Raw genomic sequence first — 18,192 nt, forward strand, 5'->3', positions numbered from 1 at the left:
ATTCCTAATGGAAATTTGGTCAGAAAAACAGAAGTCTAAATATGTTGAAATTACACTGCCTGCATAAAGCTGTCCCAAGAATTCCTAATGGAAATTTGGTCAGAAAAACAGAAGTCTAAAGGAAATTGGTACTGTAAGAGAAAAAAAAAGAACCTCAGAGAGAAGCGGTGGGAGCCCTGACGAGCAGGACATTCCTGGGGCACCTCTGGTGTCACACACTATTGATGTACATGAATGTACAGCAAAGCAGTTCTCTGAAACCAAGACAGAGAACGCATGAAATAGGGATTTATGGGTCTCAAGCTCAGGAGGACTTCCCGTCAGCTTCTGGAGCAGTCAGTAAGTACAGCCACTAGCCAGTTTTCACATCAGGACATTGAAAATGTCTCAGATTATATAAAAGTACACTCCAACTTCTCCGGAACAGAAGTCAAAGCTAAGGCCTCACGATTCCAGTTACAGGAAACAGCGAATCCTCTTTCCCAGTTCCCAGCTTGAAGCCAGGAGCTGGGTGGGTGAGAGAGGGGACGCAGAGAGCGGGGGCTGCAGCACAGACCCCAGGAGACGCAGCCGAGGGCTGGAAGGGGGCTGGAAGGGTTAGGAGTTAGAGCAGGAACCCCCACAGAAAATGCAACATAAACAAAAAAAAAAAAAAAAAAAAAAAAAAATGCAACAAACTACAACTGCCTGACATCGTTTGGAGGTCCTCATAGCTAGTAGAGTTCACTAAACACAAATTAAACGTCGTGAAGTAGAAATTAACAAACCAGGTGATTAATAAAATCTGTTCACTTTATATTGGACATCTCTAAGGTGATTGTGGAATGCCCCACGTCCCCTGTGGCGCAGAGGAGCTCTTCCCTTTGTGTCCTGGGCTGGAACCCGTGGAGGAGGAGGAGGAGGAGGAGGAGGGTTTATTTGAGGAGGTTCTGCAGCATGGCGGTGGCGTAGGTGGGACGGGCCTGCCTGCTCTCGATGGCGTTCTGCAGGTACTGGATGCCACCACAGCGCTCCCAGATCTCCTCAAACTGCCTGGGCAGGATCTCAGCCCCTCGCTTGCGAGTCAAGCCAGTCTCTTCCAGGTTGAGCTCACACATATCCATGTCGTCCTTACCTGAAACCAGAAAGGGAGAAGGAAAGAGCTTCGTGAAGCTTTGACACCGTTCAAAGGTCAGGTCTCTGTTAATTACGTTTCCTCACCCAGGCTCTGGTTTAATTGAATCATAGAATTGCCCAGGCCGGAAGGGACCTCCAAAGGTCATCTAGTCCCACCTCCCCGCAGTCAGCAGGGACACCCCCAACTAGACCAGGTTGCCCAGGGCCTCGTCGAGCCTCTCCTTGAATATCTCCAGGGAAGGGGCCTCAACCACCTCCCTGGGCAACCTGTTCCAGTGCTCCACCACCCTCACAGTGAAGAACCCTCTCCTCATCTCCAATCTAAATCTGTTCCCCTCCAGCTTGAAGCCATTTCCCCTCGTCCTGTCACTACAGGCCTTTCTAAACAGGCTCTCCCCAGCCTTCCTGTAGGCTCCCTTCAGGTACTGGAAGGCTGCTATTAGGTCTCCCCGGAGCCTCCTCTGTTTGGTAACAGACTTCAGAGCTCCTGGGGAAACCAGTCCTAGGACACTGAATATTTTTGGTTTGGTTGGGGTTTTGTCCACATGGAGCAGAAAAGCAGCATCAGGACAAACTGGGATGAGATGCTGCAACTAACAGTGCTGAAAAGGCAAGAAAATAGGAGCAAAGGGAAGCAGCTGAGAAGATCAGCATCTTCGTGTCTTCTCCTGACATCCACTACGGGATGACAACGGCAACTCTCAAATCTGGGGAGGTTTCCCTTACAGACTTTTAAAATAACTAAATAAATACTTATTTACTAAATAGCAAAAATAACTAAATAAATACAATCAATTTGATTCACTCTAGCTTCCGGAAACACTATGCTGGAGACAGAGGCTTCCAATTTCCTACATGAGTCACCATGTTCTTGGATTCAACCTATCAAACTATATCAGCAAATCATATTATAGAATGTAATATAACAAGACACAATCTGTGATTGTTTAACACATACTTTTCAGTTTTACAGTTTCTCAGTGAACTGCTGTTCTTATTGGTTTAAATGCAGCAAAGTGACTAAGAAGTCAAGACTTTGGATCCAATAGTCAGGATTGTCACCCTGCAGCCTCCCAGGCTGAACAAAACCACTTCCACCAAGTGGGTGAGCTCACTCGCTGCGTTTCAATCTTATTCTGAACAGGTGATCCCATTTCAATCTTATTTTTAATGTGGTATTAGTGACAGCAACGCTACTTTGAGCTGTGGGCTTTGACACTGACCAGGCAACAGCTGGTACAAGGGATTCTATTTAAAATAGTAAATTAGCAGAAAACCGAGGAACTTTTGTCGCCAGTAAAGCATCACTCTGAAACTGAGCGAATTGGTCACGGCCTTTTCCTCTGATCCCAAGTGAAATGCAAAAACTCAAACCACAGAGCTGTAACCAGCAATTCTAAAGCATTTTCTCCCCCTTTTAGCATCCTCTAGAAAAGAAGGATACTTTTCACTACCAGGCAAATCCCTACCTATCTACTGCCACATTTAGTTTTTATTTTAAATGGTTAAGATTAAAAAGCTATTCTCCCATACTGGGCAGCATAAATATGGTAAAAGCATCCGTTTGCCTTAGCACCACCCCGAGGAAAGGCAATATATCATATGTGTAAACTGTTTTGATACAAACTGCTGTCATTTTCCAAAGCTAACTGCAAACCAATACCACGATGAGCAGAACTTTCCTGGAGGAATGGTGATGTTTTATCTTCACGCTGCCTCCAGTTCAGTGAGTAATTGAGGACACTTTGCAATAAAACCATTTAGATTTGGGTTCCCACTCTGTCTGTGATTTCCCAGATTAAAGCCATGTGCAGGTAAAACACGTGACATCTCCAAATGAGATTCCTTAACATTTGGCCACCATGAACAGCGCCCCAAATCCTCAAATTCTGCCCAGACAAGGCAGATGGAAGAAAAAAAAATAAATGAATGATGAAAAGAGAGAAGAAGAGGATATAACTTGGGAAACTTGTACCACCACCCTCTGTTTCTAAAGTGAGTTATCAACCCTGAACCTTTCCAACATTTGGATTTTGGGCTTTCCATACCGACCTGCTACCAGAAGAATGGGTGCCTTGTCAGGGTGAAGTTCCATCTGCCGAGCGATCCAGGGCCCATCAAAGTGGGCGTACCACCAGCCCTTCTTCTTGTTCTGGGGGTCCTTGTACTGGTCGGCGGGGCGGATGAAGGGGATGCGGAAGTAACGCTGCTGCCTGTTCATTTCTATCTCCTGGTGCCTGGCCGGGAGCTGGGCTGTCGGGTTCTGTTGGTGACTCCACCCCCTCCCTGGGCAGCCTGTTCCAATGCCCGACCACTCTTTCAGTGAAAAATTCCTTCCTAATGTTCAATCTAAACCTCCCCTGTTGGAGCTTGAAGCCATTCCCTCTCGTTCTGTTGTTAATTACCTGTGAGAAGAGACCAGCACCAACCTCTCTACAGTGTCCTTTCAAGTAGTTGTAGAGAGTGATGAGGTCTCCCCTCAGCCTCCTCTTCCTCAAACTAAACAGCCCCAGCTCCTTCAGCTGCTCTTCATATGATTTGTCTTCTAGGCCCTTCACTAGCTAGAAGACAAAGCATTGTGACTCGCTTGATTAATCAGCAAAGTAAAAAAAAGAAAACAAAAAAATGAAATAAAAAACCACCAAACAATCCAAACCCCAGAAAACCTGAGATTCTCTGAATGCAAAGTCATCTGAAGTCTCATCAAACCTAAAAAGGATTCCCATCTCATGTATTTTAATCCCTCCAGCTAAAACCCTGGTGAGGAAAGGCTCATGGTAACTATCTTCTCTCTCTGTAATGCTGGGTTGCTCAACAGCATCAGGTGTTTTTAGACTAAACTGAGTAAAATAACACATTCTGCTTTAAATCAATATTTAAAGTAAAACTTCCCATGTAAAATGTCTTTCCAGCCAGGAACTTTAATCAGTGACTGCCCTCCCTGGGTCCACCTCTTCATCCAACAAGGCCCCAGCACAAACAGGCACTTTCAGTTACAAAAACCCGAAGACTTTTGTCAGTCACCGTGGAAGGGGGTGTGATGCTGTTAGAAATGACTCGTTTGTTAATAGGAACATTGACAACATCTACTGCGTGTTACAAAGCTTCAAACTGAACTTTCTGCCTCCAGTTCTGTGTGCTGAACTCCAGCATGACAACTGCTCCCTGGCTGCTTGCTTTTTTAACGAAATTGCTTATTTCAGCCCATTAATTTCAACAGATCAAACTTCTAGAGGAGCTAGAATGATAGAAAATATTTTAAAGCTTCATATATATTTCTGGGAAACACTTCCCACCCACGTTTTGAGGCTCCCTCAGAGTCCCACAGAGAAACTTTCTTTCCAGTAAAAGCAAATACTCTCTACGTTCACTCACCAACTGATCGACCTTCTTAATGTTACGCAGACACTATTATAATCAGTTTTAAATAGTAAATGCTCTTACAAGCAAGATCCTTTCCTTTAATAACTGCCTCCTGCAAAAGTTTATTACTGATCTTGTTTTACTGCTTTACAAACCGCTGTTACAAACGCCCTGAGTAAGAAATTCTGATTGTGAATCTATGCCACCTCTGCAAAAGAAAATCAGTCATTACAGTTCCATGTTGCAGCATAAAGGGAATAATTGAAAGTGATTTTTTTTTTTCCATTGACTATTAAGCAGCAAAGCCAATTTTGGAGCTAACATTTAATAAAATAAAAAAATCACAATCACTTCTTAGTAATTTACTTTTACAGTTATGAACAAGACTAATAGACTGGCAAGCGTACCTTAACATTTTTTCCACTTAGATTCAAGCAAAAATAGTTTTTCTAAATGTGAGAAGAATCTTGAAAAAAAAATGTATGTACTATACAAATCATACCCCCCCATTTTTTTCCATGTCTACATAATGAAAGAGAAGAAAACCAGAACAGATTTTAATTCCTGAACGCTACTTTCCCACATCAACTCTGGTAAAGCATGTATTTTAGAGGGAGAGAGCTTACAGTTTATAGGAAATTAATTCTATTTTCTGCAAAGAGTCTGACAATCTATCACAGCACATCAGTTCTTTAGTACCATCAAACACTCCTTGCACTGCAAGGGTAATTGCTAAGGCTTGTTTCTACCCCTAAATCCAAGAGGGAATCTAGAGGACAGGGACGCTGAAGCAGCACATGAAGCCTCTACTGTCAGGGCTATGGAATCGTAGTTCTTTATTCAAAAAGAAACCACCACCTGAATGTTAGTTTGTGTGCTAGGAAAAGAGCTGTTAAATTAAGTTGATTCCAGAGTTTTGCTACAACAAAAAGCCACGTGCAGACAATAATAAATATTAGAACAAGCACGGCATTTCTACGGTCAGGTAGGGGGAGAAAAGAGAAAAAAAGTGGGAGATTTATTTTGTTTTCCCTTCCCATGACTGCTCAAATGGGTAAGATCTCACAAAGATGAGCAGTAAAGCTATGTTGTTCTCCCTTCCCATGACTGCTCAAACGGGTAAGATCTCACAAAGATGAGCAGTAAAGTATATTCGTAAATTACTAGAGTAACATATAATTACCACTGCCAAATTGTAACATCCATTTTCTGGATAAATTCTATGTGCACGTGTAGTTGGTCAGGTAGGGGGAGAAAAGAGAAAAAAAGTGGGAGATTTATTTTGTTTTCCCTTCCCATGACTGCTCAAATGGGTAAGATCTCACAAAGATGAGCAGTAAAGTACATTCGTAAATTACTAGAGTAACATATAATTACCACTGCCAAATTGTAACATCCATTTTCTGGAACAATTAAATTCTATGTGCACGTGTAGCAAAACACTGGAGTAACTGCTGTTAGTACAGGGCTCTCAGGTGTTCCTATTCTTCAAAGTTAGCTTAAAGAACCATCTCCCCACTTACGTGAGTTGCTCAAAAATGGTGCAAAATCTGTGAACAAATATTACATGTTGAACAAAGCATGTAAGTGCTGATCCTTTATAAGTCATAGTTTCATCACCTGAACATTTCTCACCAATGCTGATGACAGACAAATGGAAAATCTAGTTACAAAATAAACACAGACGTCGAGATGAATATTTCTGTTCCTGCTCACTGACATACACAAACGTCTCCTTTCCTCAAGTTTCATAGATTTCCAACTGCTTCTATTTTCACCAGGATTTCATTTTGGAACTGATTACTAACATGATTTTCAAGGGCTGTTACCAAAGCTCAGTGGTACACACGCTAAGCACAGATTGCTGGAACAAATCTGCTCGTTAATTCATGTGCTGCTTTTCATTTTTGACATTTCTACTAGGAAAGAAAATCCAGACCTCTATTAATACCAAATGTGCCTATTCCAATAGTAATAGCCAAACCAGTGTCTTGCTTCTCTACTGAATGTATAAATTTAATTAAAGGATACCTGTAAAGTTATATGACATCAGTGATGAGACAGAAAGAAGAAAGCTTAAACATCTGAAAAATCAGATCTCCTCCTTAACACCACCTCATGTGTCTAACAGCCAGATGTGAAATGCCCATGTAGGATCATTATTTGCAACAGAAAGAATTACATCTGACATTAATGAGTCTCTAAAGGTCAGTTCTTCTGAACTGCAACTTTCTAACTTGTCCTCAGAAATATGAAGCCATATTTCAAGATAAGTAGAAAAAATTGCAATGAAAAACATTGAAAAGAATAATGTGAATATCTAACTACATGTGATTAGATCATGAATATTCCAGGCTTTATTTGCACAAATCCAAGTACTTTCTGCTCTTTGATACTTCCCATTGCAATACTGTGCATGAATATTTATTTTACTCATTTACCTCCAGAATTTGTGAGCTCAAATTTAAAGCAACTCAGCACTTTGCAAAAGTGCTTCAAATGCCTTTTCCCGCTGTTTGGGTCATAAACTTTCTTAAACCCACCCTTCTAGGCATGGCCACAAAGCCCCACTCTTTGAGAACATCTTTTCCAAGCAGCAGGAGAAATATGACTAAATTATTACATCCATTTGCTGTGATTCTGCTCATTTCTTAGACACCTTTTGTAACAATCACTGGACTTGGGGGCTGGGGTGGTGGTGAAAGAGTAACAAAATTCACTCTGCAAATATCACTCCAGATACCTCATTTTCAGGTCTGGCCAGTGCTAAACAGGGTAACCCCTACACCTTCATGTTGAATTTTAAAAGCAGTCACATACTCTCATTAGTGCATTGCTTTGACAAGAAACATCCATCTGTGAAATCAGCAGAATGCCAGTCTAATAAGGAAGCAGAGGCTATGCAAAATTTGCCACCCCACAATCAAAAACTGCAGTATCAACACTCACAGAATTTTAAGAAAAGAGAATGTAACCTGAAATACGTAAGGCTGACAGTCATGTGAAGAAGGAAATTATTAGCATCTTTAAAAAGTATCTACATCTATGTCTATATATGTGTGTGTTTTATGAAAGAATAAAAGCATGAGGAAAAAAACCACTTTTTGTTTTGTCTGGACCCCAAATGTAACAGTGAATTACTTAAGAGAGCATTATTCCTCAAAGTCTCAAAAAACACAGTTTCATAAATGGAAAAAGATCTTCCTTAGTCTTAAGTAGCCCAGCAATGAAAGTTTAACAAAAATGCCAGCAACTGCAGCACCAAATCCAGACCCATTTTTAAAACGTGTACAAGAAAAGGTTTTAGGAAGAGCTGTTCAGTCATGTACCTGGGTCTCCTGGAAGTATTCTACCTCCTGCAAACTATTTGCCACTTACAACTTTTTCAAAATATTTACTTGAAATCAACATAAAGATAGATACACTAAAAACCTCAAGAACTTCCCTCAACCCAGCAAAACCAAAATTAATTCTAGAAATGTTTTCTTTGTCACCAGAATTATTATTTGTGTTATGATAAAGACAAAATGTTCCCTCCTCACCATAGTCTGTGACTGATTTGGGAGCACGCTGTTCTGCTTCCGCGTTACGCTTCTTATTCCTGGATTTCCAAGCATGATAAACCTTTAACCTTCTGTGAAACTCTTCTCTGCAAGCTGCCAACAGCTCAATATCTGTCTCAAGAATAAGGAAAGCAGAGATGAGTGAGAAAAAAATGGGAAAAAATATTTATGAAATGCTTTTCTACATTGATAGGTAAATAATTTTAGATCAGTTTGTAACACTAAGTATGTGTTATAATATAATAAACCCTCATTCTCTGCAGCAACAGGGCCTGCATTCTATGGTCCAGAAAGATCCTTGGAGTGCTATATATCCTTTCAAATTGGGAGCTAACTTTAGGTTTTAAATACAAACAGACAGAATGGATTTGTTTCCAGTTTCTATCTCCAGGGAGAAATTCTGAGTTATCTTAAATCGGAAATTAACCAACTGCTTTCAATCAGAAGAAAAACAAACAGTAATATTTAATAAAGGAATACTTCTTATCTGTTTCTATCTTCATAACGCTGGGGGGAAATTAATTAATGTCCCAACTGTGAGATTCCCAAATGAAGTTACACATTTTGAAAATTAAAGAATCATCTGAATAGCTAAGACATAAAATATTTTATGCCATGTTTTACATTACGTAGTTGATTTTTGTGATTTGGTGACAGCAAGAAGCAATAGCAAAAAATCTGTTAGAGGACACAAATTCTAGGTAAAGCACAGCAACTATCGTTCCCTTTGTAGAAATACACAAAACTGAGATGATTTAATTATGAAATCACAACATGTATTTTATGGCCCAAGCAGTTTTATCATCATAAATATAGAATCAGTAAAGGAGTTAACAAAGCAAACTCTCTTTCCTCAGTATGGAAATAGCTCCATTCGCTCTTCTCTTTGGGTAATAGAAATTTTTAAAATTGACATTCATTCAAACCTGAATAAATTCATGAGAAAGCTTTATTCTTTGTCATAGGAAGGAAATAAAGCCCTTCATACAAGTGCAATTTGGCTTCTCAAATAAGAAAAAACCCCAACTTACCACAGGATGTATTGATTGTGTCACGAAGCTCTGCGTATTTCCACTTACTGAGATCGTGCTTCTTAGTACCAGCAGCAGCTTTCGTGGCTTGAACTGAAGGACTCCTACAATTATTAAAAAATATATATAAGTATTTTCTCACGTATGAGACAGGAATTGTTCCAGCAGGAGGAACAGATCCCATTATCAACGCTGCAGCCCACTTATTACAATGAAAATCAGCAGCAGCGGAGCTGAATTCAAAGGCAAAATAGCATTTTAGTTTCAGTATGTTCAAAGGATTGAGGAAGAAGTGAAGGCATCCTTTATGTCCAAAATCAAATAATAACCCGATTGGCTGCCTGGAGACTAAAAGGAATTGTCATTAATAGTTAACACTGATGTGTGAAAAGGTGCATATTCCATTCATGTGCACCTCACCCCACGCTGATGTAGGTTTTTCTTGGTACTAGTCAAGATGCAGAGAACAGACAGCAAAGAGTGGCCATACACAGCTTCAGTGCCATTCCAAGAACAGATGGGGGAAAATATTTCAGAAATAAAGGAGAAGGGAGAAAAGGTGTTTCCTCTGCTGTTCAAAACTGGATTAGGACAAAATCCTGGTTCGAAAAGTAGAGATAATATTCCATGTCTTTGACAGAAGACTAGTCTGAGAGAAGAAATCAAATGACTTCTATATTAATTGTATAGTAGCCGTCTGAGAACAGCAATATTTATTTGGGGGGGAGAAGGGAGGGAGCAGAAGTCATGAAGAGCTACCTGTGAAAAAAAGCCCACTCTCTGAGGAAAGGCTGACCAGTACAGAAAGACTTATCTAGAAACTGTGCTTTTCAAAGGCAAAGGGTATTTGTCATGTAGGTACTATGCAAAAAAGTCAACAGCAAATGCAAATAAGAAATTATTACTAAATTCTCCATCATCTTTAGCGGTATGTATAAGGTTATCCATTTAACAAACAATCATCACGTGCATACATACAAAGATGAACCTGAATTTTTTTTTCTTAGAAATGATATGGGTAAGAAGTGGAAGAACTCCCCCTTAGGACCGGCAAACTTCCCATGGATTATTTGGATATAAACTAAGTTCAAAACACTCCAACTTTCGGTGACCATCAGAATACTTTTTAAGCACTAAGGAATCAAAGAACAGACGCATGATTTTACCAACCACTGCTAATGCCCATCACCAAACACAAGAGGCAAACTTATCAATTATCTTTCAGGATAATTCTCTTTCAGGATCAGAGAGGATTTGTTTAGAAGAAACTATATCTTTACCAGCACAGGGACATACTTGATGAAGTACAGCACATTAAAAATTCACAAGAGAGAAAAACAGAAGAAACCAGGCCTTTTCAGTTAAGGTCTGTTTGTGCAGCAATAATCTGTGGGACTGTTACATTATTGCAGCATTTATAATCCACTGAATATTATTTTAAACTTTATTTTCCCATAAAGAACTCATGTGGGACTATGAAGCTTGATGTTGTTTATTTGCCCTATTTAGTTAATAGGTTATAAATACATTTCCTGTGAAAAATTCCTCTACGCAGATATAGCAGTTCTGAAAGCGGAGATTAGAAATGCAATTTATTTTTAAGTTTCACAGGATACAACAACCTGTTTAACTAAATATTCTTCTTCATAGCAGCTGAACCGTCTCTTCAAATGTAATTAAAACTCTGGAATTGTTCTGTTGATTGCAGCACCAGCTTAATGACGCCTACTCATACTGCAAATCTGAGTCAACACACAGCTCCCAGGGATGCTCTGTGAGAAGTCTGCCCCCTTTGACTTCTAATCAATACCCAGCCAAGGGATGGGAACTTCTTCTCACCCTGAGCACTACTCAGAAGTGTAAAACAAATGATTACACAGACAGTCCCCCGTAAAAATACATATTTTAATATTTTGTTATCATTGGCATACCTGTAGGACATTAAAGGATTGCTGCTGAATGTAATTTCCGCTGCCTGGTGTCTAACCTTGAACCTAATTTGACAAATCCTAAGGATTTTCCTTATTTAGCAACACTACCCACCACCACGCTCAGGGTTTGCTGCACAATTTAGAGCAGCAGAACCAGGCTGTGAGATCTCAGGTTAAAGCAGTAATCTCTAAGAACACTAATCCAATTGAAGGGCTCAGCCTTTCCATTCCAGCCCTGCTCTGCAGATCACACTTGGCTTTTCTACAGGACTTTCAGCGCATCAGGCTGGCAGTAAGAAGAGCATCACACTTGAATTGTCAGCCTTCACCCCTCAGTCTGACAAAGTTAGATATCATAAACTGTACTTTCAGACTTAAAAAGTCTCGAGTCAAAAGCTTCCAGTATATGAAGAGTGAAAAAAAGCTGAGTTAAACCAGCAAGTGGCAGAAACTATTGCATTTTGAATTCAGGAACTATTGCATTTTGAATTCAACCAAAACACAGAGCCTCTGACTTTGCTCCAAAGTTCTGTCATTTTGTTGCACATGAAGAACTGGCCATTGTCACTGTCACTATACCCAATACGACTGAGCCATCTACTCTCACACACTGACTTAATTACACACAGCATCGCTTATTCCTGTTCTTAAAATGCCACTGCAAGAAAAAAAATTAACAGCAATGTTTTCTGCAACCACACAAAGCATCACTGGGGTGAGACAGATCATCTCCAGACTCCAAACGTACAGCACAGGGGCTTGTTTAACAACACACCTGCTCTTTTGATGTCTTTAAGAGGGGTTTTAATAAGCTTTTAACATGGTAATTTTCAAAACTGTATTTGAAGGACATTATAGCTAGACTATTTCTTATTAAAAAAGCACTAACAGTTAATTAATATGAAATAATTCATTAACTTTGTTGAATATGTAGAAATCCTCCTTCAAAAGCTGTGGAGTCTAGTTCTCTATTATTGTTATAAGAAATGTGAAAAGAGAAGAAAGGTGAAAAGAGAAAAAAGCTGGAGAAACATTATCAAAATTACACTAAATACCATATATGAACTATTCTTATTTTTTTTATATATAATCAATTAAAGTAGCAGAAAAATAATCGCTGAAAAAAGACGTTGATAAAGTAAAAATTACCTGAAAGAAATAATTTACTTATCTGCTTACCACTTTAAAAAAAAAAGATTCCATTATATTTCATTCCATAATAATTTAGCCCATTTCATGTATGATTTCTGTTTATAAAGTGATTGATTTATTCGATGTTGTCTCACCTACCTAGACAATATTTCTGACATTTCTGTGGCCATTTGTTCCCTATAAGAAAATTGATAAATAAGCATAAACCAAACATTTTAATATAAACCCAGCCTTTATAACCGTGACAGTCTCTTGCCAACCAACCCAAAGCTAATTCAAGTGCACAAAAAAATTAGCTATTTATTTTAAATAAGTTTCATTATAGAATATATATATATAGTCCTGATTCTGTGAAGAGCAATAAATCACACACGGCAGTGAAAAGGATGGTATGTGAAAAAATTTACACTAATTATATAATCTTCTTTAAATAGATATTATTAGGCATATTAGATGATTGATTTGTGTATTAGGTTTAAGCAAAGCAGAGGATATAAGGTATTACAAACTGATTTAAAGTTTACAGATGCACGCTAACTGATTATCATGGGGTATTAGTAAATAAGAGCACAATATCAATTGCCTTTGAATTAATCAGTGTTACTTTTTTTTTTCAATTAGAGCATTCAAATGGAAAAAAATGCCATACGCAGTCATTTGGGGCTTTGTTCCATTGGCTCTGCAAATAGAAGATACTTGTGTTAGACAGACAACTTCCTTCTTTTCAAATATTCTGAAGGGGAAAAAAAGGTAGGTCACAGTGTTTCCTGCTCTCTCACATCTTATTTTCTATCATATGAATTTCTTATTATTTTTTTTTCCTGAGAAACGGGATCACGAAAACCTTTTTTCTTCATCTCTGGAAAAAAACGTGCAAGTGAAAACTTCCTCCATCCTTTCACTGCCCGCCCCATGTATCGAAATCAAAGAAGATGCCTGGATAAGCAAGAAAGAACAGCCATCCTCACGCAGCTCCTCTGGGAAGAGGACAGAGAGCTGTGAAAAGACACTACAAATTAGAATATATTTGGATTGTTCCAAGGTAACGCACAGAACAGACACACTCACATCACCTTCACTTTCCTTCGGTGCTCTGTGCTACACTGTGTGTTTCAATAAGCCATATAAATTAAAAATATTGCACAGTTGAAAACAGATGTCTATTATTTAACTAATTTTTTACTTAAGCACCAAGCAGTTCTGCTAATTTCCCCCTAGGTGCAGTAAATCCCTTATTACACATGCTTTCTAATTGTGCATGAGTAATAAATTGGACGAAGCAAGGAGAGGTCAGCACATCCCACACAGAATAAGCACAAATGAAAATGCTGGATTTACTGCCAAAACAAACAACTTTTCTTCTTTGGCAGGAGCCACTGAATATATTTCTCAAAGAAACTACTTAATGCTTACAAACTTTTAAATATCTATGAAAACTAATGGTGAATGCAACAAGGGACTGAGAAGAAAAAGAAATAAAGTAGAAGCTAGTCATTCTCTAATACAACAAGAAGAAAGTATCGTGTGTTCCTCCAAAAAGAGTGAAATACAAGAGTTTCTTCAAAGTCGCACATAAAAATCACCTTGTTCTTAATATTTTCACTCCACAGGCAGTACAGCACAAGGGAAAAATCCCTTTTATTCATGCCAACGTGTAAGCATGAAAGGATTTTTTACAGAATTGTGTGAAAACACCGTAGGTCCACTATATTGTATGAATTCAGTATGGAGTGATACACGTGTTACCTTAGTACACCTAAATTTAACAGAAAAGGGAACTATACATACAAAAAAAGTCACATTGATTTCAGTGTATCATAAGGTAACATGTAAATCTCAAATCCAGAAGATGGCAGAATATAACTTTCTTAGACTCTAGTAAAGTTTTAATTTATATCACTTAAAATAAGTCCTGAGAACTTATGTTTAAATTCTTTAATTAAATTTACCAATAAATAATTTTCATTTCTGAGAAGAATTCCCAGTTTCTATCTTTCAGCTGATTCCTGCAGTTGTGTGGGTATCTGCCCTTGGATTTCAGCAGAAGATACTGGGGGGTGGGGGAGGTTTTAGCTTGTTTTTAAACAAACCAAAACAAAATCAAATCAAAGGTGAAATTAAAAGAATTCTCTTCAATTTTTGGACATGCTTAAAACTCTTTCAAGTAGATTGCAGAAACAGAAAGAAAAAAATTTGCTAATGAGCTAAAAAGAAATCTCTCATAAGTAGAAATATCTCTATTACTTTTCTCCTACATTTATAGATTACCTTGTTGGAGAAAGGAGATTAGAGCTTCGCTGACAGAGAAGTGATTGAATTCTCTGAGCCCTTCTTGTCTAATGTCTCCCTTCTTTCATATCTCATGTAGGTATGCAATTATTAAAAAAAATAATGTATATGTATCTATCTAGATAAAATTAGAGTAGCAAAGAGAACACATCTGGGAGCTTGAAAGTCCATGAAAACACTTGGGATTTTCTTACACTCCTTCTTTCAATAACATCATCCTGAGTAGACCAGCACCATGAAGTCACCAATGATCATGTTTGTAGGGCCCTTTATGCAATTTGACCATTAAGTACTATTTTTACAGGAACTTCTAAGTTGCTTCTAAGTCATCACCCTTCCCATATGAAGAGCTCTTGGTTTGCAGGCAGCAGGGATCTGTGTCCCAAAAGCCAAGCACTTCTTGTGACACATCAAAAAGTTCAAACAAATATCAAACCAATATGTTTAAGACAACATCTAATTTTCAAACACATCTATGTTAAATATATTCATTCCACTTTAAAAAACTTACGAGTCAGGACACAGAAATAACTGTGATTTTCTTGTTTAAAAAAACCACATACAAATTCACACTATTCTACTGGAACCATCATAGCAGAAAGGGTGTATTTTATTACTACTTGCCACTGAAGAAATTCCATTCACTACTTTAAATGAGTCATAAAAGTGATAGTTTCAGCTGGTTGTCCATCTTTGCCAGAACTCAAAGAGAAAACTGCAGTCGGATTCACAAGCACCCACTAGATTACTGGTGCAGCAAGAAGGAAAATGGAGAGTTTTTAAGCAAAAGCAATCTATTTCTAAAAATTACACATTGAAAAATATTCCAATACACTGACTTAAAGGGTTCATTAATTACTACAAAATTATGTAATTATGTAAAATCAACAATCTTCTCAAAGGATCAGGGTAGAAGACCAAAAAAACCACCCCAAACCAAATCAAAAACCAGAGAGAAATGTCACTACTGAAGCCCATACCTGCGCAATCCCAAATCCAGCTGAGCCTCATCACTGATGAGTTCTGCCTCGCTCTGGGCAATCCTCATTGCAAGTTCATGGTCCCGACGTTCCTGTTCCAGCACTGCCTGGTGCTGGGTCTCCTCTTCTCGCTCTCTTGCCAGCTGAGCCTCAATTTCAGCCTGTTTTGTGAAAAACCACACCTTTTACCTTAGCCAATCGAACCCAAAATGCCACAGAAGCAAATGATTATAAAAATATGCCAAGTCGTATATTTCTAGTTTTCAAAACATGCCAAATTTACAGACCTGGGAAAGTAACAGCGTCAAGTATTTAGTTTGATATAAGAAAAACAAAAGGGCTACAGATCGCATCTTGGTTTTCATATAGTTTATCAAATCATTATTACCCACCATTAGTATTAGCTTTCCAAATTAAACGCCTTTATAAAATGAAGCCGTTAGATTCAGTGGAGAACCTAAGCTGTGAAAAAGATTTTATAAAACCTAACAAAAAAAAAAAAAAACCAACAAAAATCCTAGTATTACCTTTCCAAATTAATTGCCAATCAATTCTTCCTTATTTAAAAAACACATGAAGCTTTTTGTTAGCTATTATGAAAATTACACTTCAAAAGATTTTTGAATCATTAAAACTCAGATGGCACAGAGCAATATGGTTACTCCCCCAGAGCACTGACACAACACTCCCTCGAGATTCTGTACGTGGTGTTTCAGGACTCCGCAATAGGGGTTGCTTTGTGTCCATGGGTCATTTTGAAAAGGGATCAAAACAAACACTGGAATCCTCTGTGGAACCTGATCTGGCTTGGAATTTAAGCAAAATGGTAAAATTCCGACTTAGTGCAATGCAGAAGCAATCCAGGTACACTGCCTCTGCAGAGCAAAACTATTTCTAGAACATGCCATGTGGACTAGAAACATGGGAGCTCTCTCAGGATGCCCTAATCGTGATTTTTAACTTACATTTACTACTAAAGTAACATTTATGGATGACTCTGAGACACGCCTTTATAAAATGAAGCCGTTAGATTTAGTGGAGAACCTAAGCTGTGAAAAAGATTTTGCTTTCCAAATTAAACGCCTTTATAAAATGAAGCCGTTAGATTCAGTGGAGAACCTAAGCTGTGAAAAAGATTTTATAAAACCTAACAAAAAAAAAAAAAAACCAACAAAAATCCACCACCACAAAGACCCATCCAGCTAAAGCACTAACCTGCATCCGCTTTTCTTCCTCTTCCCTCCTTTTTCTCTCTTCTTCTCCCTGTTTTCTCTTTGCCTCAATCTCAGATTTCCTATTACAAAAGAGGAGGAGGGAAATGAAAACACGTTATTACGATGTAAGTCAACAAGAGACAGGAAAGGATCTTCCATAAAACCGAATGGTAATGCAGAAGCCAGTATTGGTGACAGAACACTACATTTAAGTCAAGAAACCTTCCAAGTCCATCTGTGCTTTTGGCTGCATCGTATCATTTCTTCCAAACCCTGTTCTGACCACACTACGCCTTTATAAAATGAAGCCGTTAGATTTAGTGGAGAACCTAAGCTGTGAAAAAGATTTTATAAAACCTAACAAAAAAAAAAAATAAACCAAAACCCAAAACCCAAAAAACCACAAAGACCCATCCAGCTAAAGCACTAACCTGCATCCGCTTTTCTTCCTCTTCCCTCCTTTTTCTCTCTTCTTCTCCCTGTTTTCTCTTTGCCTCAATCTCAGATTTCCTATTACAAAAGAGGAGGAGGGAAATGAAAACACGTTATTACGATGTAAGTCAACAAGAGACAGGAAAGGATCTTCCATAAAACCGAATGGTAATGCAGAAGCCAGTATTGGTGACAGAACACTACATTTAAGTCAAGAAACCTTCCAAGTCCATCTGTGCTCTTGGCTGCATCGTATCATTTCTTCCAAACCCTGTTCTGACCACACTGATCTTACAAATCACTGGGAAAGGGAGCGTTTTAACCCCGCACAGCACACCAGCAGTACAATCCAAGTGGTGCTCTTTAAGCACAGGAGTATTAAAACCGATCTCATTAAAATGCCTTTCCTATTTCCTTCTCATTCTATAGCCAATAACTTCTTCAAGACTCACAGACGCCTTTCCTCCTCTTCCTTCCTTCGTTTTTGTTCTTCCTCTTCACGCCTCTTTCTTTCTTTTTCCATTTCCTCCTGGATGCGCCGCAGCCTCTCTGCTTCCTCCTCTTGCTGCTTCTTCTTCTGCAGCGCGCTCAGAAGCTGCTCGGAGCTTCTAACCAGAGCATCATATTCTTTCTGTATCTGTTGCCTAGTCATTATAGTGGTCTGCAAAATTAAATAACAGGGGATTAGTTTCTTTCACATTTTTACTTCACTTTTAAAAAAATGTACATTGAAAAAATGCTAAGTGAAATGAGAGCACTGAGCAGTATAATTATATATAATTATAGATACACACTTCAGAGTGGGGGAGCTTGAGCACATCCTTCCCTTCCTTCCTAAAACCCTGGAGATCCATGACTCCCCTCTCTCATCTAAAACCACACAAAATAATCTCAATTTTATCACTGAAGTCAAACATGAGTTCTCTTTAAATTATGCCTTCATTTTGTAGACCTTGTAGTTTTAAGCAGCAGAAGTTAATTCTCATCAAGCTAAGATGAAAACTAAGGACTCTCTGTGTCAAAGCACAGAGGAGTTTCTCTTATTCCATGTGCTGGCACTCAGAAAAAGTACTGGACCGTACTGGGACTTTTTTAAAAAAGGTATTAGTAGCCAGTGACAG

At 38.6% G+C, this 18,192-nt stretch overlaps 1 protein-coding gene across 1 annotated transcript in view; it reads right to left on the reverse strand.

Moving 5' to 3' along the window:
* Positions 1-44: 44 nt before the first annotated feature.
* MYO6 (myosin VI) overlaps positions 45-18,192 on the reverse strand; it is a 107,686-nt gene continuing 89,538 nt past the window's right edge. The window contains exons 26-35 of the mRNA XM_014949352.1: positions 17,524-17,732; positions 17,071-17,149; positions 15,426-15,586; positions 12,806-12,835; positions 12,295-12,333; positions 9,074-9,177; positions 8,022-8,153; positions 5,999-6,029; positions 3,169-3,389; positions 45-1,114 (exon numbers count right to left, since the gene is read on the reverse strand). Coding sequence (XP_014804838.1) covers positions 915-1,114; positions 3,169-3,389; positions 5,999-6,029; positions 8,022-8,153; positions 9,074-9,177; positions 12,295-12,333; positions 12,806-12,835; positions 15,426-15,586; positions 17,071-17,149; positions 17,524-17,732 — 1,206 coding nt within the window. The 3' untranslated portion in view covers positions 45-914. The remainder of the gene's footprint in view (positions 1,115-3,168; positions 3,390-5,998; positions 6,030-8,021; positions 8,154-9,073; positions 9,178-12,294; positions 12,334-12,805; positions 12,836-15,425; positions 15,587-17,070; positions 17,150-17,523; positions 17,733-18,192) is intronic.

This window comes from Calidris pugnax, unplaced genomic scaffold (assembly GCF_001431845.1).
Source record: "Calidris pugnax isolate Ruff unplaced genomic scaffold, ASM143184v1 scaffold132, whole genome shotgun sequence".
NCBI classification, from domain to species: Eukaryota; Metazoa; Chordata; class Aves; order Charadriiformes; family Scolopacidae; genus Calidris; species Calidris pugnax.